The 25765-nt window shown below is 37.0% G+C and overlaps 1 protein-coding gene across 1 annotated transcript in view; it reads right to left on the bottom strand.

The window, feature by feature from the left end:
- The window catches only part of DENND1B (DENN domain containing 1B), a 153673-nt gene that overhangs the window by 71171 nt on the left and 56737 nt on the right, over window positions 1–25765 (bottom strand). Inside the window, exons 5-10 of the mRNA XM_050307110.1 lie at window positions 18784–18903; window positions 10934–11003; window positions 9256–9336; window positions 6492–6551; window positions 4713–4766; window positions 1854–1964 (exon numbers count right to left, since the gene is read on the bottom strand). Coding sequence (XP_050163067.1) covers window positions 1854–1964; window positions 4713–4766; window positions 6492–6551; window positions 9256–9336; window positions 10934–11003; window positions 18784–18903 — 496 coding nt within the window. The remainder of the gene's footprint in view (window positions 1–1853; window positions 1965–4712; window positions 4767–6491; window positions 6552–9255; window positions 9337–10933; window positions 11004–18783; window positions 18904–25765) is intronic.

The raw sequence follows: 25765 nt of genomic DNA, 5'->3' as shown, positions 1-25765 counted from the left end.
ACTCCCAAAGAGCCTGGAATCTGAACAAATAAGTAAGGTGGCAGAGATCAGCACAGGCTAACTCTGATACCTCATCTTCTCTTGTCATATCACAGCAACAGAGACCAGCTGAGATGTTCAGCCTTAAAAAAAAACAAGTCTCAAATCGATCCAAGTGCAGGCTGAGAGTACGATTCTAAATCGTGTTAAGCAGATGGACACGTGCCCACCTGCAAGATGCACCTTCCACAGGCACAGAGCTGCCATCAGGATTCCTATCTCCTCTCTACTGGAGCAGTAAAAGAGGCTTGACTGTGGCATCATTGGAGATGAGCTTTTCTAATGGTGTATTTCTTTTCTTTTTCTACCTTTTTTTCCCCTCCTTAAATACGGCAAGCTGCGTTCCAGACTGACAAACTGGGGGAAAAAAATAAATCTGACTCCACAGTTTTGCTACATCATGTGAGCTTCTACTAAGACAGGTTCTTTGAAAGGGTTTTCTCTTCAAATTCTATCTGCCCATTCAGGCGGTCTTATTACTGTGTTTTAACGCTCAACTCTTCTCCGAGCCATTTCAGGAAGGGGAGAAGAGAAAAACCCTGTAACAGAATACAGACATTTCCTAAGATGAAGTAAAGTCTTTGGTGGTCAAAAAGTATATCACAGTCTACTGCTTTGAAGATTGCCTAAATTCATTTACTAATTATTTTTCTAGTTTTCAGTTGTTCACGTAGCCTCTACTTGCATGATCCAACATTTTGCAGTTAGATAACTGCTACTACCTATGAGGATTGTAAAACCTGTCAGACTTTTATGACAGTTCTGAATCTTCTCTATCTGTCAATTTACTTTTGACTCCAAAAAATTTAAAAGAGTTGTATCCTCCATTTATAATCCAAAAATTCTCACTCCTTACATGCACACATATGTATTGGAAATCAGCACCTGAAAGTCTTTGAAAAGAGTAACTTTTAGCGCTCTATCCAACCTTGTAACTATATGTTCATTTATTTGGGAGTACAAACAGCAGTGTTCAGAAATATAGAGGGTATTTTTTCACCACAGAAAGCATATTAACCAAAATGTTTTAGGCAGTACTGTTGAAAAAAAATTAAGATAACTGTGCTTAATAGGCTAAAGATTCTGCATAAGGATTACTCTCTATGATTATTGTTGTTTATAAAGTGATAGTCTTGTACTGATGCAAAATAGGGTATTTTAAAAGCCTGTAAGATTCTGTGAAGAGTAAAACAAAATTACATCTGAATATTTAGGTATACTTTCAAAACAAAACATGACATTCTTTTATTAAGCAGTCTAAGCAGGAATAAGGGAAAAAAAAAATTTAATGTGGGTACTAGAGTAAAGCCTTTAATTAAAAAAACTGCTATTTTGAGTTTCATGTTATTGACAGTCCGAAGAGCTGCTCCAAATCAGAGATATTACAATGTGCACTCCCAAACCACTCTAACAAAGATGAATCTACCTATTACCAGGTTAGGATAGCAGCTATTATTACAGACCCTTGATTTCTTTCAAGTAGCTCCAATGGAATAAGCCACAAGTGAATAATAAAGATCTTATAATAGCCCTTAAGAATTCTTTTTAGGTTAGAAGGCACAGAAATGAACTCAGGAGAGTTAAAGAACTCTCATCTCCTGATAAGAAAAATAATTAACCTGACTTAATGTATCTGAGTAGGTCTTATATAAATCAGACTTTTGTACTTCAAGAGCCAGACTAAAACCATATATTAGAAGAGTATGTAGATATTGTCTTATAAATGGAACATATCTAAAACCACAAAGGTCTGCAGGTCATTTTTTGAAATGTTCAATATATCCTACTTGAAAGGAGATGTGTGAAGTACTTACAGTGCTTAGTTTGCTCGAGGTAATAATGATTCTTCTCTCATGCAACATACTGGCATAAAGTTGCAGCATGTTGTTCACATCCACAGCAACAAAATATTCAGTGAGGTTTCTCTGTTTAAATAAATAAAATGTTTACAATATAACAACAGTAGTAGCTAAGCGGAACATTTTATATATTAGTTGTGAAAATTTCTGAAAATTAGTAGGTGGGGTGAAAAAAAAAACCAAGCTAAACCAAATCCCTCTGCATTAAAATTTTTATGCTTTAAAAATAATTAATTGGTCTTTAAAACCAATGGAAAACTAATTGTAGTGTAAGTTATTAACACTTTGCTCACTTCGTTATGCTTGTGACTTAGATTTGCCCTCTTGTTTTTTTCAAATTTGAAAAAATATTGAATTGGTATCATATGAATAGCACCATATGCTTTAAGGTGACTTTTATTCTGACCCAGGAACAGACCTTCCACCACTGTGCTAACTGTTCTGTCATAGCTACTGTAATAAAACTGCTACTTTTGCCAGGTTCTCCCCAAATCAACACATTTTATTCCATTTCAAGTACCCCAAAACAGCTCGTTGAAAAACACCAAGCTTTTGCTTGAGTTGTATGTGCCAGGACATCCAACATGCAGAACTGGTGGCAGGTACTAGAGCCACCCTTTTCACCTCTGATAAGGGTGAAAATAAAACCAACTGTGGGTTTTATTAAAAAGCAAAGTCACCATCACCTCACATTTATAGTTCAGACAACAGAAAAGTGGGAGAGAAAGAGAAAAATTTGGAGGGGGGGGGGGGGGAATATTTGTTCCAGCTAAACTTAACAGGATTTCTGCAGGGTACAGTACCAGAAAAATACGAGTTCTGAGTAAGCTAAAACAGCTACCAGCAAAAATGCCTGGGAAAGCAGCATATTTTTGTAAACACTAGAGAACATGTATGAAAATACACTAATACAGCCCTCAATATGCAAAATATTTAATTTCACATATTCATTATCATATTTGCTACCAGAACTCTTATTCATCTCTTCTCAGGGGAAACAACATGACTGAACATTCATGTAGGGGGTCTATCAAGGATGGGCCCCAGCCCAAGGACAGACATCAGCAGTGCAATTGTAGACTAACAGTCTATTCTGGATGTGGTCAGCACACAGCAGCAAGGTCATGCAGACCTGAAAAAACAGCCAGGGCAAGACAAATAGTAAAAGCTTCAGAGTGGGGTGACTTCCTTTTTGGACATATTGCAATATTAAATTAAAAAAAGATACTGAAAAGACAAAGATCCAGTGGACAATCCAGTTTCATGTTAATTCAGAAATGCATGATTAATGTGAACACATGGAGTATTAGAGTCATTCTTGGTCCATGCTGCATAGAATTTTAGAAGAGAGAAAATACAGAGCTTTAAGGCTACAAACACTTCATTTAGAGAAAAACTTTGGTCTTTCCAGTGATACTTTTAAGTGGTTGTCAGAGGCTGATGTACCATGAGAATTTGAGTCCAATTTACGTTGGACACCCTCTTACACTGCAGCTGATAATGGTGAGCTGATTCTTTGCTGCAAAAGCTTGCAATCTTGTACAGACCAATATATCTTTGGTAAACAGTCACAGTTGTTTTTCTGTTACTTCTGAAAACTTACTGCCCTGAAATATGTGAACCTTACAACAAGAAATAAAAAAAATTCATTTTATTACTAATTTACTCTAATTACCTCATCTCTTCACTCCCTGCGTGTTCTAACTCTCCATTAGTACCATACTATTTTGATTCATACTGAAAGGATGAGGTTTTTACTAATGGAGTGAAAAATAATTACAAAAAAGCACCTTGAAATTAACCTTTCTCCCACTGAACCAGAAAAATAAATTTCCAGTGGCACCACCCCAAGATCCTCCATCAGTCAGAGGCCCAGACAGATGCTTCTCAACATTTTCTTCAGGTTGAACCCATAACACACCTTCTAACTTCCAAAATTACGTTCTATTAGAACCCCAATTAATAAGCTAAAACAAGAGATCTCTTAGAGGAATTCAACACAAAAGGTGAAACAGATGAAAACATACATTTAAAAACTACGCCCTGTCCTGCCCAGTGAGCCCACACAATAAGGGTCCTCTCTTTCATCCCTCTATGCAGCAACTTTCCCAAGTTTTGGGGGCTGCATCTCCAGTCAGGGTCGTTATTTCTAAGTGTAAAAATGCACATCTACACATCCATATTTCAATTTCAGATTTAAAGGCAAGAGCGGAAAACAGAAAGCTTCGAAGCTCTTTTATTGGATGCTATCCAGCTGAACAGGTCATAGAGAATGTGCTCTGAGATGTCACATTTGCAATCTACCCAGAGCACCACCAAGAATTTAGCATCTACAGAATGCAAATCTTTGTAAGGAAAAGAAAATAAAAACAATAAGAACTTGGTTAGTATCCAAGTGTAAGCAGGTACAGCGTGTTTACAGAAAGCCTGAAACAATGCCTTACTGCACAAAAAAAAAAAAAAAGACTGCATATCTTGATAGCTGAATTTGCAGCTTAGCAATGCAGTGTTTAAAGGGCAAGTATTCAAAGAACACAGGGTGCAGAAGCAGAATATATTTTAGATAAATAACCCCAGTAAACACAAAGAAGCCAAGTAATTATGAACAAAGGGTGGATATAGCAGTGGTCAAAAATGCCCTGTTAATGCTTTAAAATGGGTTAATGAATGCAACAGTAACTACTAGCTAAAGGTTGTAATAATAGACATCAATCATCTTCTAAAAACAGTTGGGGGAAAAAAAAATCTCTTCTTGATAAAAGCAAAAGTTCAGCCCAACCCAGAATGAGGTTAAATAAGAAACAGAATACTTACGCTTTCAGGGATTGTTGGCAATCCAGTTAAATCAGGAGTAATGAAATACGAGTGCTAATCAATGGGAAAAAAATAATTGATAATTTATGCACACAGAAAAAATAAAATTCTCTTCTTAAAAACCCAGCATTTAGGATTTCCAGCCCCATCTTTGTTAAAGCAAATAGCCATTTTTCCAATAACATTCTTACCACTACTAGACAAAGAATTAAGCAGACCACAACATGAAATGACAAGCTCTGGTTCAACACAGCACACAAACCAAGGGAACAAAATGCTGGGCTGCAGTTTTGAAACAACATTAAAATTAAGCCAGCTTTAAGTGTTGCCACGAGCCTGAGAGTAGCATTGATTAACTTAAGCACTGAATTAAAAATTGGAAAAAAATAAAAGTTCAAGGGTAAAATGTAAAATTAGAATGGAAAAGCAAAATCATTCATGAGAAAATTAATTAGAATAGAACAGAAATATTATTACTACATATACACATTCTCTTCTCTTTCCAAACATCTTTGAATCAAAAATGTGCTAGTAGAAATGCTTAAGATTCTGCAACCATTTATGAAATACATTAGCAATTTTATGCATCTTAGTTTGAGGCCATCTAGGATGTAAATATAAAATGGATTAAACTGAAAACAGATGTAATGTAAATTACTCTTATTAATCGAATGTTCTTAATAGTTATCAGACATGGATTTAGCTCAGTAATTTTAAGGTATTTTGAATGTTAGTGCATACTAAGTAAATAGGATAATTATTAACTTTTTGGCTTTTGTTTTTAACTGAATTTTGACATTTTTAATAGACTTTGTTTTCACAATATATTTTTTAAATTGTAATTAACAACAAAAAGACACAGTTTGTTTTCAAGTCAAACTTGAAAAAGATAGACCAAAACAAAGATATTAAGATAGTAAATGTGTCTTGCATTCAAGGAAAAAAAAATTAATACTATTAAGTCTGTGTAGGAGACTTATTAAACCAGCTTGATACATTTAATAGAAAATTCTTCCCACAAATTAGGTCATTTGGCAACAGTTAAAATTTAAGGCAAAAAATTGGCTTTAAAACAACATCCCATAAACATCGTACCACTTGCACAATAAATATCACTGCTTATTGTTTTGCATCAACAGAGAAAAAAAGATGAGATTTTTTTTCCAGTCAAGAACAGGGATTCAGATAGAATGCCTATATTCTTCAGAAGTACAGTGAAAATATAAAATTATTTCCTATATGTAATAAGGTCACAGAATATTTATCAAAAGATTTCTGAGTAATGAAGTTAATAACTTAGAGAAGTAATTATTTATAATTAACAAAGTAATAATATTTCACTCATTAAACAGAAAAGGAAGCCAGAACTATGAGAAGCAAAGGCCATTACTGTAGTCATTAGGAGTCATAAAGCAGCAAAAATAATGTGTATGGAGTCCTTGCACATCTTTGTGAACTCCCTTAGGAAGACATATGACCTTGGAAGAGATACTAAATTAATAGTTGCTGTCCTGCATAAAGTTTTCTCTAAAAAGGACCCTAGAAAATGCAAGTTTTGTTCATCAATTCAAGGATTACGATGCACGCACACATAGCTATGAAGTTTGATTTAAAGAGAAAAGGTACATTAATATCAGACTGCTCTTTTAGGCTAAAGACAGCAGCAGAATCTCCCAAAGGACAGGTACAAATAAGCCTGAAATCAAGAGATATCCGATAGCAAGTAATTATTTCTTTAATTACAATAGGCTTTAGACAGTCAGTGCCTTTTAAACTCACCGATACAAGACAAGGTTGATTTTTCAAAACTTGCTCACTTGTAAAAATCATCTCTTGGTTCTTATGCAAGACGAGAGAAAGATTGAACAATTGACTTTTTAGTTTTTCAGCAAAAAAGGCCAAAGCTGGCTCAATGCTTCTAAGATTCCATGTTTAAAATCCTGGCTGAAAATCGGTTTTCTTCTTTTTATTTCTCCCACATTTGAATTCAGACTTAGCTAGCTTTTCTGACAGAACAAAAAAAACCAAAACAAACAAAAAACCCAAACCAAACAAACAAAAAACCCCACTTTTTCTAGCTCTCTATGGGTAAAAGAAAAGTGACCTAATTAAATTTAATCTCAGGTTTCATTAGAAGAAATGCTGACTATTTGTTATTCAGCTGCAGACTATTTGTTACTAGGACCAAGAGGTGAGAGCAGAACTTGGTCCCTAACCGGACCAAGGCATTTTGGTGTCCTCTGAACCAAGGATTACTAGAAAATACCACGTATCCAGATAATGGCTGTAATTTATGCATAGTAATACACACACAATCCTAAATACCACTGGGGGCTTCCACCCAAACCCTGCTGCAATCCCCCCTGCTGCACACCCGAGGGAACGAGGGAGGGATCTTTCTAATTCTGCACCATGAAACTTGAACTACACTGATCCTGGCACAAAGAAAAGCCATGATGTCACTTCTACAATTATTTTTCAGACTATGATTTCTTTTTAAGTCTATTATTACTGGAGTTTCCAGTCCAGCTTATTTACAATGTATCAGGACCACGAAAGAAACATCAGTGCAAAAGACCAGGCACACAGAGTAAGAACAGAAAGTGGCCATAACCATTTCCCTGCTCCCTGCAGCACTCAGCATTACAAAGCCAAAGATGCCTGTAGATCCAACAAGCACCAGGAGTCCAGATCATCTATTCCTTCCTGCTCTGCCCCATCTGAACCCACAATATTTGCTCAACTGTCCCTGGCAAGAGGCTTGAATTTAGATGATTCGCTGTTCAGCTAGAAAAATTACAATACTCTTTGATGTAACAAGCTACTGGGAACAAGGTGTAATTGAGGGAAAAAAAAAAACAAGTCCAAAGCCATACAACATTGAAATAAAACCAACAAGTATCAACTTCATTGCGAGCAGTTTGTCGTTCCAGTGTAGCCAACTGTATTCACCACCACATTCATTTTGAGGCGGGCAAGTTCTATGCAAGGTGAACTGCAACACTGAGAGCAACACTTTGCAAGGAATGCAAGAAAGAAATCCTAAAACTTCTCTATGTCCCTCTGAACCACAGGACTTTGGAAGGATATTTTATAAAGGGTTTTAAAGTTGCCAAATTATAACTGGTTTTAATACTGCAATTAACGACAGAAAAAATATTATTTGATATACAGAGGTATTTCTGGCAAAGGTACTAGGAACTAAAACATTACACTGACAACAGAAGGAAAAAAAACTTATCAACAGAAAAAATTCCAACTGCAGCCTCAAAACCCAGTATTGTTCTGGTGAAAAACAATAAACAAGACTGGAAGGACTTCCAAATACAGTTGATTAGCTCTGTGCAAGGTGGGAAAATATTAGGTCTCTGTAGCCTAGTGAAAACCAAGGGATTTGCAACATGACAAATTAAAATAAAATAAAGGTAGCATTGTGTTAAGCAGCAAGGGTCAGTAACTGTTGGAACAGAAGTGGTAGACTCTTCCTTTGTCTTTGCTTTCATTATAGGGCTTTTCTAGAGTCTGTGCTTACTTCAACTGAAGTACTGGGTTCAGTTCTAAAATAAATGATTTGAAATTAACAAGACATGACACAAATAAGGTCAAGAGAAATAATCTAATGATCTTTCAGTGTGTGTGTGTGTAAGGGAAACCTTTACAAAAATCCCTTCTTTCTCCATCCTGCTAACTGTGCTGGTTCAATCAAGAAACAGCTATTTACACTGTTACTGACAAGTGCAGTAACTGCACAGATGCTCTGAACATGCACAGTGTCTTGGAGACAGCAGAGGTTCTGTATGGGCCTCATATTTCGCACAAGCCCTACAACTGTAAGCTATTTCCGTTTCAAACTTTTGGAACGGTAACAATGACAGGTTCACTTTTTGATGTTACTGCAACAACATCATCTTGCCACACACTCAGTGCCTTGTCCCACATCCCAGAAAGTCAGAGCACAAAAGCAAGGCAGGCCTGGACATATTCTTTCACCTCCATGTGCTGAAAGCTTCCCATAACAGAGTGCACTTCTACCGTTCTTCCTACAGCACTTTTGCATGATTAAGCAAAACTAGGACGAAGGGGAAGCAGGATGGGAAAGCAGCCAGCTTACACAGAGTTTTGTCCAATCCTGCAAGTCCACCTACTCAGACATAAGAGGCAGTAAAACTGAGTTAGTGTCTCCTCATGCACAGCAGGAGAAACCAAAATTGTCTACATGAAACAGCTGGAAGCACAAAGAAGTAGTTCTAGCACTGTCAGATCCCACTGCAGTTTACTTTCTCATCCATAGAGCAAAATTCAAATTTCTGCTTCTTTATGACTACAACTTTCAGAAAACAATATGAGACAGAGATAAACTCTACCCTGCACAGAGGAAAAAAAAAAAGAAAAAAAAAAGAAGAAAAGGTTGTCCAATCCAGTTAATGATGGGAAGCTACATAAATTTACTCTTTCAAAGGTTTGGGGTTTCTTTTTGTTTCAACTTTATCTACTATTTCATAATCAGTAACCGGAGTAGGAATAAAAAAGAAAAAATACTTACCACACTTAAACTGACTAAAGCATTTGCCTTTGGCACAGGATGGCTATACAATGATTTTAACAAATCATTTGAGTCATTTTCCTGTAGGGAATATTTTCAAAAGCTAGTTAATTATCATATAAAAACTAATTACTATTTACTACACATCAAACTATATATTATCAAAGAGTATACATATTTAATGGCAAAAACAATTGTAATATATAAATATCTCACTATGAATTAAGTATAAAATTCAGGCCAGCTTTGTCTCTCATAAAATGATGGTATCTGCAAGTTAAGCCAATCTCTTACATTTCCCCATATTCTCCTTGAACGAAACACATCATTTGCAACTGAAAACTGTGAAAACTTTCCACGCATTCTGCACATCATCTTCCTAAAACTGTTAACCGGGACATAGGTCTATTCAAAGTTTTACTAAATGTGCAGCTACATATCTATATTGTATACCATAAAAATGCTTCATCAGAACACATAAAACAAGATAATCAGCAAGACTTTGGGTCTAGCTCTTGGCCAGATGAACAGTGCCCGGGGCCAGGAGGGAGCAATGTCCTCCAGCAGCCTCCCCAGCAACAGGTGTGGCACCAGGCAGCGCAACAAAATGCTTCAGCACATTGCTAAAACTTTCTGACCCATCAAAGCAGTTTTCTTAACATATAAAACAACAAAACATACAACCCTGCTACTTTAATTGCTTCAAGTAATAGCTGCAATGCCAGCACTGGTGATCAAAACAACACCCACCCCCTTCTGCAAATAGAACCTTAATAACAATTTTTTCTATTACAGTGAAATTGGGGCCCAAACCAAGTTCTCATTAGAGCGTTTGTAACACATATATTTTCCACACTTTACTGAAACACATAGCTAACACCAAACTTTCCTACTGCGCTTCCTTTTTAAATAAAATATCATCATTCTCTATAGTCCATTTACTATAATGCAGAATTATTGCTTATTCTATACCTCATGCATTTCTGAAATGTCAGCTTCTCCAGTCAACAGCATATGGCCAAATACTGATTCCTCTTTTTTTTTTTTTTTAAATTGTAATCTAGTACAAGAGTATAGTTAAAGTAGAAAGGTATAGCTTTAATGTTTCCAGTAAAGACAGATGCCAGTAGTTCCTTTGCTGTGTAATGCTGGAATACATCTAATTGCTCATGAATATGCAAACTAAACTGTCATGATTCTTCACCAAATGCTGCAAGTAATTTTGTCCTGCTAGCTGAGACGACAGAATTACGAGAGGTAGTTTTTAGTTAATATGAAGGGTGAAACAGTACATCATATTTTATACAGTTCTGAACAAAAAGTGTTTGCAGCTGATAATCAGATAGTTCCAGAGATCTACAGTTTACAATCGATACGTCACAGCTCTCCAGTGATGTGACACTTTGCTCACACTTCACCCAGGACCTGTCTATGCTGAGACTGACACTTTATAAAGGTATATTTTCAGCAGCTTTTTAAGACTAATGTGGGATTCAAGTGACTGTGGCAGCTGTATGTTCAGATTCTTTGAATTTCAGTAAGATGAATACACTTGCTACTAAATCCTACCAAAATTCTTAACTTTTAAAAAGTATAGAATCCCTTTTCAGCATTTCAAATGGTGACTACTATTTCAAGGAAAATATTTTACACAAAGAACTAGAATATCTAAAGTTACCTGTTCTTTAGCCAAATAATCAGCCAGGGTATTTAGGAGCTTGTAGTACACCTCAAACCATGGTAGGTAACTAAAAGAGGAGGAAAAAAGTAGTTTAATAAAATATCGTTGTATTTTTCCAGTGCTTATAAAATGCTACAATGACTGATCTGACTTGCACAATTTTATAATATTTTTACATACAAGTAAAAAACACATAAAACTTTCCCCACAAATTTGATGGTATGTCACTGATACATAGATAGATAGACAGGCAGATGGACACACAATTTTTTTATGCTGGGCACCTGTATGAAGTTCCATTAAGCACAGATTAGCTCATAATACTCAGACTTCTTATTATTTTAAAAGTACCGAAAAACCCATTTGAAACACTGTCCAATTTCCTTCCCACTATCACTAATTGTTACAGCTTTCAGCAGTTATTTGTAATTTTGGATTTCTACACCCTCTCATACCCAGTGTCCTGCCAGAACTGCTGCTTCCCAGGAGAATGAAAAGCAACTTGACCTGAGCAGACCAGGTACCCCATATTTGACAAGTGGTGCAATGCTACACAGTAGTACAGATGTTGTATTATATGTAAGAATATTAGTCTCCCTATAGAGCCATTTTTACAGGTAGAATCAACTTCCAAAAATAAAAACATTCACCAATATTGTAAACATGCAGCACGTTAATACGTGAATACTTAAGAGACTTTTAACACAAGTCTGCAGCCCATATGAGTGCAATACTCTCCCTGAGTTACAAAGAATTCAAGATAAATAAGACATAACTGAAGAGCCTGGGGAAAGAAATTCAAACACTGTGGAATCAATTCCATTTTTTGTCACCTATTTACAGAAGAGTTAGCTTTAACAGTGACATCATCAGTGACCACATGCTACAGAACTTTCCATCACCCATATTTAAGATATTAGGTCTGATAAACTAAATAGTACCAGTATAAATTACACCTCATTTACAAATTACACATCCTCTCATGTCTGTTAGACATCTCTGTTTGAGATTAGAAGGGGGAGTGGGAAAGGAAATAAAGCCTGAAATGTTTTATTTATTTATATGCAATACTACAGACTTTGTTACTCGGTGCAGTGTAAATCTACAGACATGAATTTCTTAAAGGCTTTAGGGCACATTGAGGACAGACCTTAAAATTTCAAATTTATACATTTTAGGAAACATGCTAACCACAACTGAAAAAGCCCAGCATGCAGAACTAAATGTTTTCCCTGATAGGAAAAGGAAAGCTGTTAGGGGAAACTCTGGTTGATAGAGAAGCCAGGGTTTTGTACAGGGAGTCCAGTGAAGGGTTATGTTTTCTTTTTAACACCTCTGTTCTCAGTACGCAGCTGGCAAAGCTGTAGAAACAGATCCCAGTTGTCAGGGGAAAAAAAAAAAAAAGAACAGTAGAAATCTGAACACAGCTATGCATTGTCTAGCAATCTTACTTTTTGCTATCCTTAAAAGTGCTGGTTCTTAAAAAAACCGAACACACAACACAAAAAGCAATCCCAAAAATAAACAACAAACCAACAAACCACAAAAACCCATCATGAATTTACTCTTGCCAAGCCAAAGAGACACAATGGCAATGATTTAATGATTTCCTTTAAAGCCACTGTATTAATGTCTTTATCACACTTTACCATAAACTGTGCTTGCTATTAATCAAAACTACATCAACCTCTTAATGCTCACAGGCACTTTTAATGCTTGGTATTGTTGACAGTGGTTAAGGTGTGACATTATTGCATTTGCTATTCAATATATTCTTATATAATCACAAAATTTACTTCAGTGCACCTGTGTAAGGTCACTCACTGCTCACAGGTGTGAACGCTGCACGCCCTTGTAAAACGCCCATCATAACAGCACCTCAAACATCTGATCTTTGAGCTTTCTTTCACCTAGGACTCCTGTTCTATTATCTTCTGAAATCATGTTAACCTGGTTTTACACATCGCTGAAACAAGCCTAGATGGGCAAACAGAATTGTTCACCACAGCGTTCAGAGTACCTGCAAATGTCAGAGCTACTGAGCAGCTTTACAGCCTCAAATTACAGCAGGGACTGGAACACTGTCCTAGGGTTTTGCCCAAGTCAAGGCATGAGGTAGGTACAAATTGTAAAGTATTTTTATAACACAGGACACACAAATGGGTGAGACTATCTAAAGGCTTTCCAGTCTATTGCTATCACTCTGTATTAGCAGCATACACAACCCCAGCATATTTTGCTGTCAAATACTCAAAAATCTCCTCTGATCACCTATTTTTCACAATGTAAACTCATGAACAGCATTCTATAAAAATAAATGCTCCTACTTGAATAAAATATTCTTCTTTCCTATGTGTATGACCTCAACTCCTGTCTTACTGAGAAAAGAAAAATTAAACGCAATTTTTAAGTCTATGCATAAAAAGGTCAAATTCATTATTTGAAATTAATGAACCTTAGCAGAAAGCCAAGGGAGAACTTTTGTTTCATACAGTGAGGCAGGGTGACCAATGTACTTGCACAAGAATTTGTTCCCTTAGCAAAATCAGGCTGACGATACACTTCTGTGTCTTCATGTAGCAATAGTGCAAAGAAAAACATTGTAAAAACACACTACCACAACACAGTTTACAAAAGTCAGTTTCCTTTGAGCTGAAAGGCTGGAAAAACAATTGCTTTAAGCCTTACAATCACAGACATGAGGTTAATATAAATTCAATGTGCCTCTTAAACCTGAAAACTTAAAGAAATCAAAACAAGTACTCCATTAGATTATATGGCATGAAACCAAAGGCTGCCAGAACCTGTCCTCTGCTTCTTTTCCACATAACCTTCAGTTCTTCAATAGAACAGTTTAATTGCAAAAGTTTTTGCCAATATTTTTAATTATAATGTTCTTACTGCAACAAAATATCACAAAGACCTATTTGAAAGCAAAAAAAAAAAAAGTTCCCTTTATATATTTCTTTTATATATTTCCTAATTGTAATTAATTTGATATAATAAAGAATTGTTATATTTGTTGTTTTCATAAACAACAAAGAATGCATTTGTGTGTGTGCATACAGAATGCATCTCTGCATTCAAAAGTAAACACAGTTGTGTTTGTTCATAATAAGGACAACTCTCAGGCGGTATTTTAGATTCTCAGTTCAAAGACCTAGTGTAATCTCTTCACATTTTGTAGCATCCTCAAGGCTGTCAGCCAACATTTTTGTCCTCTTATATCATAGGCCCATTTTGGAAGGCACATTTGTTAATAATCCTATTAATATACTTCAACTACTCTAGTAAACAGATTTATTCATAGATAAACATTGCCATGATTATTAAAGCCTATGTTTTACATCTTTATCCAGTACATCATATTGTATAAGGCATTGTACATCAAATCACAGAATCCTGTAGGTCGGAAAAGACCTTCCAGATCATTGAGTCCAACCCTCAACTAGCACTGCCAAATCTACCCCTAAACCATGTCCCTAAGCACCACACCTACACATTTTTTAAATACCTCCAGGGATGGTGATTCCACTGCCTCCCTGGACAGTCTGTTCCAGTATTTGGCAATCCTTTCCATGAAGAAATTTTTCCCTGATATCCAATCTAAAACTCTGCTGGTGCAACCAGAGGCCATTTCCTCTTGTCCTACTGCTGGTTGCCTGGGAGAAGAGACTGACCCCCATCCGGCTACAACTCCCTCTCAGGGAGTTGCAGAGAGTGACAAGGTCCCCTCTGAGCCTCTTCTTCTCCAGGCTAAACACCCCCAGCTCCCTCAGCCACTACTTATATGACTTATGCTTCAGACACTTCACCAGCTCTGTTTCCCTTCTCTGGATTCGCTCCAGCACCTCAGTGTCTTTCCTGAATTGAGAACTGGATGCAGGATTTGAGATGCCCCTCACCAGTGCCCAGTAGGGAGGGACAACCCCTGCCCTGGTGCTGCTGGTCACACTATTTCTGTGACCACCCAGGCACACGCTGGCTCGTGTTCAGCTGCACCAGCACCCCCAGGTCCTTTCCCACAGCTTTCCAGCCACTCTTCCCCCAGCCTGCAGCACTGCCTGGGCTTGTTGGGACCCAAGTGCAGAAAGCTGGCCCTTGGCCTTGTTGCCTTGTATGGCACTTTCGTGTGTGATAGCTAAAAACAAGAAGCATTAGGGGTAAAAGAATCTTCTCAGTTTGTTCCATTAGCAAATCTTGCAAAATTATTTAATCTTTGCTTTGCACAGAAGAACAAGTCTATGTACAGAAAAGTCATCCAGCAAACAAGTGTCCATCACATGGATTACGCTGGGTAACAACTTTTTCTCAAGTCAGTACAGAAATGCCTTTGTCTGAAAAACGTAATTTTAAAGTGGCTGAATTTAACAGAGACCTGTAATATATTATTCCTAACTCAGAACTGTCACACTAATATGTACCTTAACAACAGATAAAACCAAAATTAAAGTCCATTACTAGAAAGACCTTACCACCACATTTGTATTCATAACATTATTTATGAGGAATGCATTTTATAATTAATTAGCTGTTTTATGAAACTGTCAAAAGGTTATCCATGAAGCCCCTCCACAATAGATAAAGTAGAGAAAAAGAGGGCTTTACTGTTCAATTTTAATGAATGTAGAAACCTAAACTTCAAATAAAAATAGTTTTATTTCTTAAACTATGAAACCATTACTGGTTTCTTATTTATTTTCCTTCAATTGTACACATTTTCTTCACATTCCTCATGTTATAATCAATAGCTGTTTGAGAAACAAACATACAAGACAAACATAGGGCAACCTCCAACAACATACAAACATTTCTCTAAATTTTTCTTCCATAATAAAGAAAAACATCAAAACATACACAGTATTGTTTTAATACATATATATTCCCTGGTGGAGAGTACAGGGGTCTTTATTTAAAAGTACAGCCACCGTCTGCCACAAAAGCAAGAGACCAAGATATTTCATGGTTAATTAAAAACGTCCTTAGCATGTTTCTTTCAGTCCAAATGAGCCACAAGGCAGGAGCTCAGACTTTTATTCAAAGTCACACATAACCCTTGTTGCCATAAGTAGACTTCCACCTCACTGGTGCTTCTGCTATAGCTCTGATAAAACTTTTACATTCAGGTGTCAAAGGTTAAACAAAGGAGAGGAAATGTTTTCTGTCAAATAGTCAGGTAACCACTAACAGTCCTGAACTATCAGCAGGAATCTAACTTCTAGTAATCAAATAAAACTAAGGAAACTGCCTTTCCGTAGCTAAATGTCTAATGTCTAGGGGCTGCTTTTCTGTCTGGAAAATTGACACAAAATGTGTAAAATTGAAACATTCTGCTTCTAAGGGATTTGCCTAAAGGAAGAGTGAAAAAGCTTCAAGCGTGTTCTGAACTGAAGAACTACAAAGCCTTACCACATAAACCTGTCTTCCTTATTAAAGTATTTCACTTGGAAACATAGGTGACAATTTTATAGTCATAAAATTAATGAAATCTAGGACTAAGCATTTTAATGGTGCATTTTGTGTTCCTCAGCATACCTAAGGTCAACCTCAGAGTCCATCAACAGTTTCAGGATTTTTAACAAATTATTTGTACTTTGTACAAAAACCATTCAAGTGATACAAAAACAATTTAATGTAAAACCAGAAAGTATTATTCCTACTGCAAGCAGCAGTGGTACTTAGAAACAACAGCCAGAAGAACTGAGTCTCCTTCTATTATTCAAAAGTGAACATGAAGTTTCTATTGTGCCACTTCAAATCTCAACTAACAAAACCATTACCTAAAAATAGAAAAAAAAAAAAAAAAACTAGGAGAAAAGATCCAGGATATGAGCACAACAAGGTATTTTACAATATGCCTATTGTGGTATCTTGCTGTCTTATGGGGCCACATTAGTTCAACAGTTTGTGGAGAGGGAGGTGACATACAGCAGGATTCTCACTGAGAGCTTCACAAAGCAGCCATGCAGTTTTAAAATAAATAAATAAATAAATAAAACTTGCAAAGGAATCACACAACATTTCTGGAGAATAATCCAAGATTTATTTTCTCACCTTACTATGGGTTTAGCACTTACTGGCACTTTGACTTTGGCAAGTGCAGTCAAGCTCTGCATGTTCATTTTAGACAATGCCTGAGAAAGCTACCTTGGGGGATTTTTACTTCACTTTATAAACATACAGAGAACCTGAACAATACATTCTGATTTGGGAGAAGATTCTGTTTACACAATTCAGATACATGTGTATAGAGAACACAAAAAAATCTCATAAAACTTATAGAAGAAACTTCTATGTGGAAGTATATTTTCTGTTTCAAACTATCCAGTTTAAAGCAAGGTCATGTGGCTGAAAATTCAGAGAATTTCCTTTAGTTAGTGTTTCCGTTAAAGAATGAATTATAGAGAGAAGTCCCATAAACCACATGACTTGAATCTTAGACGTCACTTTAAATTGTTGATGGACAAGTAGCCTTTTCTTCAGCTTTCAGTTAAGAATCCCATTCAGTAGTTGAAAACGTCTGTCTTTAGCAGCCCTGGCACTGGTTAACACATGGTTTGGTACCATCAACAAAAGACAAGCACAAGGGAGAAGTTGTGTCCTGCTACCCACCCACGAGCCTACCGAAATCTCTACGGTATCTCCTTATCACATTTACTGGCTTGTTTCTGCTCTTCTTTTCAGAGATTTTTATTTCTATTTCAGTTATTTATTATGACTTAGTTAACTTTTTTGTATTGGACTATCTCTAGATGTCTCTGTAAAAGCCTCAGTCAGTAATCTTAATACATTCCTCTTGTTTGAGGCAATATACATCGATGAGCACATGGAGATGGTAGTTCAAATGGCATTTATGTACATCTGCATTTGTGTGCTTATGTAAAAGTCTATGACTATTGTGCAAATATCTGTGATGAACAAGTAGTTTGAATTGCTCATACATCAGTCATCATGTGTATATAAATGCAGCAAATATGTTATTCTGATATACAGACAAATGCGAGTGTGAACATGCACACACACTCTTTACATAGAAAGACAGTGTTTATTTGTTAAATTTTTTCTTTAACTTTGTTAATTTAAGATCAACAATCATGTACAAGGGGGGAACAGATAAAATGCCAAAAGAAATCTGCTTCGTGAGTCCTCTTTCACTTGGTCACTTCTAATTACTCTTGGATTCAGAGTGAAAACCAGACTGGATACCAGAACATATCAGATGGAAATACTGATGCATTCTTTCTGTCTGAGCTAAACACAGCACACACACAGAGTAAAGACAAGCAGACTCCCCAGCTAGAAGTACAGTGCTCTGAAGCTAGTGCTGTTCCACATTCAGCTGTGCACTGTAAATTTGAAATTGTCACAATAAAAGTAATAAAGGCAATGCTTTGGTTACAGTTCAGTGAAAAATTACAGCTTGCCACTTTTCATTTTCCTAGTTATTTCTATCAAGTAACAGACCATTGACTAATCTTTAGCTAATGTATGTCTACGGGGAAATGTTAAAAGAAATACCCAGGTTTACACCAGCTGAGAATTTACATCCTTTGCTTTGCAGCAGTCCATACTGTATATAAATGTGCATACTTGAGTGTACGTAACTGATTAACCATTGTTACTCTACAGCATTAGAAGCCAGACCAACAATGTTGGGAGTACAGCAAAAACATTTGTTTCTAGGTTGATGAGGAAAGAAAAGATTAACTTAGGGTAACTGTTGTTGAAAAATGGCACCGTGATAGAGAACTAAAACACACTAGCAGAGAATTTGCAAAAGATAATTTTGTTCTTGTATTCTTTTTATATATTGACTGCTGGACTTAATTTTTCTTATACCAACTTACCTTAAAATACAGAGGCAGACCTTGCCTCCTGACGTCAAACGGCAAAATCCAAACCTTTGCTTACTTTCAATGTCGGTGAGCACAAAGGTGAAATGCTGTCCTACTTGGTTTTGGGACACCCTGAAAAATCAGACACAGAGCATAAAACCACTAAATCACACAAAACACAAGCATTTACGTCATTGGTCTCAAGTATTTCCACGTTCAAACCTCACTATTCTTCTCTCCCTTCCCACCATCCAGGCTGTCTCTTGCATCCTGCTCCTTCCCTTTGGCACAGAAGAGCGCAGTTCTTCCTGCACTCGTGCCTCCAGTTGCTGCCCCAGCTCCACGCTCCAACGTGCTCCACTGCATCTGGTCCCTACTCTGAAAGTACAGGGCATTTCACAAGGTTTGTTCTTAAGCACAGAATAAACTTGAGCCAGAGCCAGTACAAGCCTGTCACAGCTTGCTGGCTTTGAGCACACCTCAGCAGCGGAGAACAGCAACCAAAACCAAGTTTTAAAATTCTACAAATAATTTATTACATGTCATAACATGGGCCTGGCTTACAGTAGCCGTTATAAAGCTAGCTTGTTTTTTTTTAAATCCCTTCTGATTATCCTCACTGGTTAAGCCCGTAGCCTCCCTATGCATCTTCCACACATTTTCCTCCTTTTTTTTTTTTTTGCTCTACACGTTGCCCAGCAAAGAATTTGTGCCAAGTTCATCTTCCAGTGCAAGTTTTTTTTGGTTCTGGAAATGCAAAAGCTAGAACATACAACGTTAGCTAGAAGTAACAGCACAAGAGCTAAAAAGATAAGTAACAATATCTTCAAGACTGTATCAAAACACACACCCACTTGAGACAGAGTAAGTTTACACAAAATTTCCCTCCTCTTATCCCCAGGCTGTGTGCAGCCAGCACTCCCTCAGCAGTGCAGGTTAACACGCACTTGTTCGGAGTTTCTACCACTCCTCCCGTGTCACCTCTGACTCCACATACTCATCTCCAGATCTTAGTTCCAACCTCCAGTCATGATCCCCCACTTTCTGCTTGACAGTTATGAGCCTTTTCCCAATTTCCTTTCAAGAACAAATGGCATGACAGCATCACTGTCATGATCTTTCTACTTCCCCTTTAGGCTCTCAAGCACGATGTCTTTCTCTTGTGCAGTTTGTCAGCTTCAAACAGAATATCACTGAGACCACGGGACAGACCCACTCTCAGTGTGACCAAACTTCAGTGATCTTCAGAGAAATCACAAAATGCACTTGATGTAAGCGTTTTAGAAGACAAACAAACTGTATCTGAAGTTTACTCACAGAAATACATATTTCCCTTTTCCAAAATCTCCCAAAGAAAATCAGCTCTAGGCAGACTGGGCATTCTCAGCCAAAAGAGGTGATGTGTGGCATAGAATGAATCATAGAATGGTTTCGTCCAGAAGCGACTACTAATGATTTCATTAAAACCAAATGAAAACAGAGTTAAGATAGGGAGTGCATGGAGATCTGAAAGCATAAAATGTAATAGTTCAGCCTGTAATTCGATTGTCTGCTGTTCTTTTCCTAGTCTTACATTATCTTCTACAGCAAAATACCTAAGCACCTGCTAGTTAAGGGCCACAATTACTATGTGTCATTTGTGGGTCAATCATAGATGACCAAGCTGAAAATGAATTCCCAGAGAAGCTGGAAACTGTCACAGATCTCAGTCTACCAATCCAAGACTGCAAAGTATTTTTTTAATTTATCCCTTGCAATGTGGGTTGGGGGTTTTTTTGTTGTGGTTTTGGCTAGGTTTTTGCTGGTTTGCTTGTTTTGGGTTTTTTTAAATCTCCACTAAAATAAAATATAGAAAATTTTCTCCTAGGGAAAAGAAAGTAGCAGATGATCAAAGGGCAAGAGAAGTTACATAGGACACGGGGACATTATACTGCTTAACACATGTATGACAAAAGCTTAAAGATTAGTTAAGTGGTACCACTACCCAGATTGCAGTCTCCCACTCTTTTCAGTTTAGTTTAGTCCCTCATGAACATACAGTGACAAGGCTGAAACAAAAGCCTGTGGATACATTACAAGATACATTAAGTCCAATATAACCACTGGAAACACATGACAATGAATGGACTTTTTTTAGTTAGGTAATTAACTCATTAGAACAAACACTTTCCTCAGCTGTCTTCAACAGACTGGAACAACTCTAGTGTGCTCTTTAAATGGTAAATGCTCAATGGCTTTTGCTCAGGCCTTCCTTGCTCAGGTTCTGTACCACAGAGAGCCATCACTAATAGGGCATTATTACTCCCCTGCCAACCAAGCAATTTTCTATTTCACATCTCTGCATTTTCCTCTTTATTCCTGAGAGCACACTGCCATGAAACCTGCAGTGTGGTTTCAGTGCCCCTGTGCACACTGTGGCCAGGGGCTCACACAGCACCTCAGCAGCAGCTGCTCAGTCAGGAGCACTGGCAATGCAGTGCAGTGACCTCAGCTGCCTCCTGCTCCCTCCCTCTTTTGTTCTGCTGTGTCCCACTGTTAGGCTTGGAGCTTCCAGAGCCCTGACTGGCTTCTCCTTACACCACAGAACACCTGGCATGGTTGGGCTGGGGTCTCTGTGCACCATCATCTTAACCTAAAGAGATCAGTGATAACTCATAACCAGCAACTGTTAATACATGCCCATCTATGCAGGCATTGCTTTTGATGTACTGTGTATACCTACGTCAGACAAATGACTACACCATTACTTCCTGAACACAATTCCTTAGCCCCAGAACCTCACATCAGTTAGGATCTCCTGCTTCCAGCCATGTGCAGCCTCCCTTCCCAAAACCTGAAGATGACATGGGAAAATAACCAGTATTGCAAATTAAGAATAACAAAATGTCACTACACACAGCCACTTTAAAAATGAGATTTCTCATATTTTCTATTAAAAATAGCCCAGTCAAGTTATGAGTTCAGTGGGAACCAATTCCAATGCCATTTCACCACCCCCAAATCAGTATCTTTTCTTTGCTTTTTTAAGAGAGACAGCTCCATGTTTTGACAGTCAATGTAAAAGTTGCCTGGCTTGAAAACTGCTTCCCACACAGTTTAGAAGGAGATGTAAGCAGCAAGTTCCAGATTTTTAATGAGAACAAATCCAAGACTAAGACTGAATTTCCACAAGAACCCCAAAGTTTGCATTTGGTCCCATTTGCTTCAAAAGAACAGCTAACAGAAGCCAGTGACCATCCATCTGGAGGACACTTTCTGATCAGAGTTTAAAATACTGAATTAATTCTAGCTTTCTAATTTGAGAGCTCCCCTTAAGATGTGGGGGCAGCAAGGAGGCCTGTTTTTTTACTCCTCTCCAGCAGAATTAAAACTGACTACATGCAAGCCTTACAGAGAAAAACAAATGTTGATTGGGGATTTCTGCCTATCAATCGACAACCACAATGCACAAACCAGACACACAAAACATTCCAGAAGTGCTAGCACTGCAGTTTTTAACATATATATATATATATAGCATGTTCCATCATGCAGACAAATGTTGGGTCAAGTGACCTGGGGACTGTGTCTCTCTGTTTCACCACAGCACATTCAGTTGTTCAGAAATCAAGCCTCACCTCCAGAGGCAGGCAGCAGCTCCTGGCACTGCTACTGAACCACAGCACTGATGCCTCTCAAGGTTTTCTTAACGTGAAAATCAGCACAGATAAAATGCAATTATTACATACCAGAATTCCCCAAACAAAATGTTATCTAGACTTTTTACTGGATCACAGGATCAACTGGTCTGAGCTTCAAAACCTTCCTGCAGAACACTGGTCTAGTTGGCGACTTGAGGAGAGCATGAACTGCTCACTTGCAAGGGAGAGCAGGCACAAACTGTTCCCAAGCATCACTGACCTTCTCCTCACTCATTCCTCTGCCTTGCTTTTGACTTACTTTCAACTCTTGCCCTGCATGCTTACTTTTAATCTTAGTTCAGCAATAATAAATCACTAATAGTGAAGAATGTGTGTAAATACTTATTAACCCTGCAGACTACAATGGGCTCTTTCAAGGTTATTACAGTTCACTATAGAAATAAAAATAGGTTTTAAAATTTTTTAAGTATGTACCTACACAATGCAGAAAAGACTCCTTGGTACCAACAGAATAGGTAAAGAGTAATTTTAAAGGTTTTTGTTTACATTACAGCCATCACTCAGGCCTCATTTTAAGAGAGTCTTGAGAGAGCTGATTAAGGTAGGAATTGAAATTCTCCTTCAAACAAAAACCAGCATATTTAACCATTAAATGTATCCCTTATTCTCAATAAAAGTTGTTATTCTTCCAAATTAATTAGTTTAGAATACAGAAGATGTTTGAAATTATTTTTTCTTAGAATTTTAGGAATTTTTAAAGATTTTCAAAAAATTAACCACTTTATGCATGGGAATACAGATTTGTGTTTTCTTTTCAAAAATAAGTCATAAAGTTACTAGTATAATTAATTATAAAATGTCACATTCATATATTTGACCAGTGTAACTGAAGTACATAGTTCTGATTGAAGCTTTGGCAGCTGCTACCTAAACCTGAAAATTTCACAGGTATTTCAACTCCCATACTAAATGCTGAAAAGCAAATTCATCCTCATTTTCCCCAAATCAAAGAATAGATTAGAAACCATTTCAAACAGGAATTTGGAAAACAGATGTTTAAGGTAGTGGTACAAGTTGATGGAGAGAATAGAGAGACAGTAACCCAGGGTTGGGCAGTCTTCAACTAATCACTATCCCCAAATCCAAGCTTCAGGGATTATTTTCTCCATTTCCAGGCCCCCTCCAACAACTCCACAGCACAGGTTCCCTGTGTGGATGGCTGCTCTGCTCCAAATGAGTTATCTCATTTGAGCTCTGCTTCCCAGAAGCCCCAACCCCTTACGATTTAGAAAAAAAAGGAACAGGAAGCAAACTGACTGCAATGACTGAAGTGTACAGGAAATGCTATTTTATTTATCTTCACCTGTAGAGCTTGAAATACTTTCTTGATTATTGACTTCTCATTCTCAACTATTTACTCGAAGGCAAAACTTTCATGTAAGATATAACTGCCTTGCACAAGATCTGTAAATCCAATGATCTCTACAGCCACTGTATTGCACTTGCCTTGTTTCTACACAGACTTTCACCAGAAATAACAGAAACAGCATTAGCCAGGAACAGGAGAGTGACAGTGATGTCACTCCTACTATCATTACTCATATTATTACTCTTAACAGATTAGGAGTTAAATAATATTCACATTAATTCCCATACTTGAGTGATATTCTGCTGCTAAAGAGAAATCGTCTACTGCAGCAGCAGCATCATTGCTTACACTCCAAAATCTAACATTTCCCTGCGATTGGGTGAGTATTGTAGGAAGAATTAATGAGATACATATCACTGTCTCCATGCTGATCCTGCAGGCAGTTCCCAAAGTGTCTTACTCTAAAGAGGTATATGGGCTACACGTTCAGCAGGAGAAATTCAGCCTGAAAGGGAAAAGACTGAGGAATGAAAGAAGTGAGTGGAGGTACTTATGGCAGAGAGATGTGGGAGAGATTCAAAGCACAGATAAAAACGAGGGGTCAAGCAGTGACGTGGCACAACTTGGGACTGAATATGAAATGGTTCCAAAAGGAACAAGAGGAGAGGTCACTTGTTCACTAGTCACCACCCACCTAAATAACTGACAGATGCAGAGATCGAGGTGTGCGACTCTGCAAAGTTACACCTGAATTTTGGGTTAAGAGTGAAAATAAAAACGACTATTGGAGAAAGAGAAGAGCAGAAAAATGTGTAGAATTCACATAAAGGACTCAAAGAACAAGAGAGAGGACAAAGTGTTTTTGTCTGATGCATTAACGTTACTTTAGCAAACACTAAAAGGAAATTAAAAATCTCTATATCCTCAACTGTTAAATCTTCGTAGTCCATACAAAAAAAACAAAGGAATTGTGTACCAAAGGGAACTTATTTGTAAATATATATAAGGAAAGTGTTAGAATGTTATACAACTGCATCATTTATTAAACATAAGATAATTTATTCACAAAAAAAAAATAGGTTATTGAAGCAAATGCTCAAGAACTTCTATGATGCAATTCATTTCTTAATCCCTTCAAAATAAAATGTAAGCCATAACCAGCAGCAATGACAATATGTGCTTGCTTTCAATAAAAAATTATACACAAAACCCAAAGTTTAAGTGATGGTCAAAGAATTTTTTAACACCATTGTGCCTCTATTGGTTTGACTTAAAGTTTAAATTTAATGGGAGTTACCTCTAGATTTTTAATCCCCATTCAAAGTATGTATTTTTAATAATTAGAACAAGTAGTGTACAGTTATAAATAACATACATAAAAGATAAAGTACATCTGGTGAGAGGATGGAAGCAGTATCAAATAGTGAGAACTAAATCTGGATCTCTGTCTATGATCACTGTAATACAGTGAATAAAAGAAAATCAAATATAGATTCTCATGTCATTCATTTTTCAGTTAATTCAGTAATTAATATAGGTGAGCTGAAAGAAAACAGGTGATGATGATTTTACCACTGTGCTTTAGTGGCGTTTTAACTTTGCTATTTCCATAATTTGAAGAATGTTGATTTCCTACTTCAGTGAGTTTTATTTAGCTAGATAACAGAAATAACACTCCATTCCCTATAACTCTGCTCTATAATAGAAATACAGAGGTAATCTATGGAACAGTCACATTTTTTTTGTTCTGAGTATCTTGATCGCAGAATCAGTGGAAGTTATCACTTTAGCACTGGTAATTTCTAGCTCTTAATAGGCTCAGATATTGCTTGAAGTAGTTTATACATGTGTAGTACACATAATACAGGCTGACAAACCATGCTCTCTAGAGTTCAACATGCTCAGTCAATGTAACAGGTATTTTGTATTTAAGTTCAATCAGTTTTCTGTACAGAAATTGCCATTGGAACCTGTCTATAAAATA

Source organism: Myiozetetes cayanensis, unplaced genomic scaffold (genome assembly GCF_022539395.1).
Source record: "Myiozetetes cayanensis isolate MyiCay16 unplaced genomic scaffold, myiCay2020 scf12, whole genome shotgun sequence".
NCBI lineage: Eukaryota > Metazoa > Chordata > Aves > Passeriformes > Tyrannidae > Myiozetetes > Myiozetetes cayanensis.
This window is presented reverse-complemented; position numbering and strand designations above follow the sequence as displayed.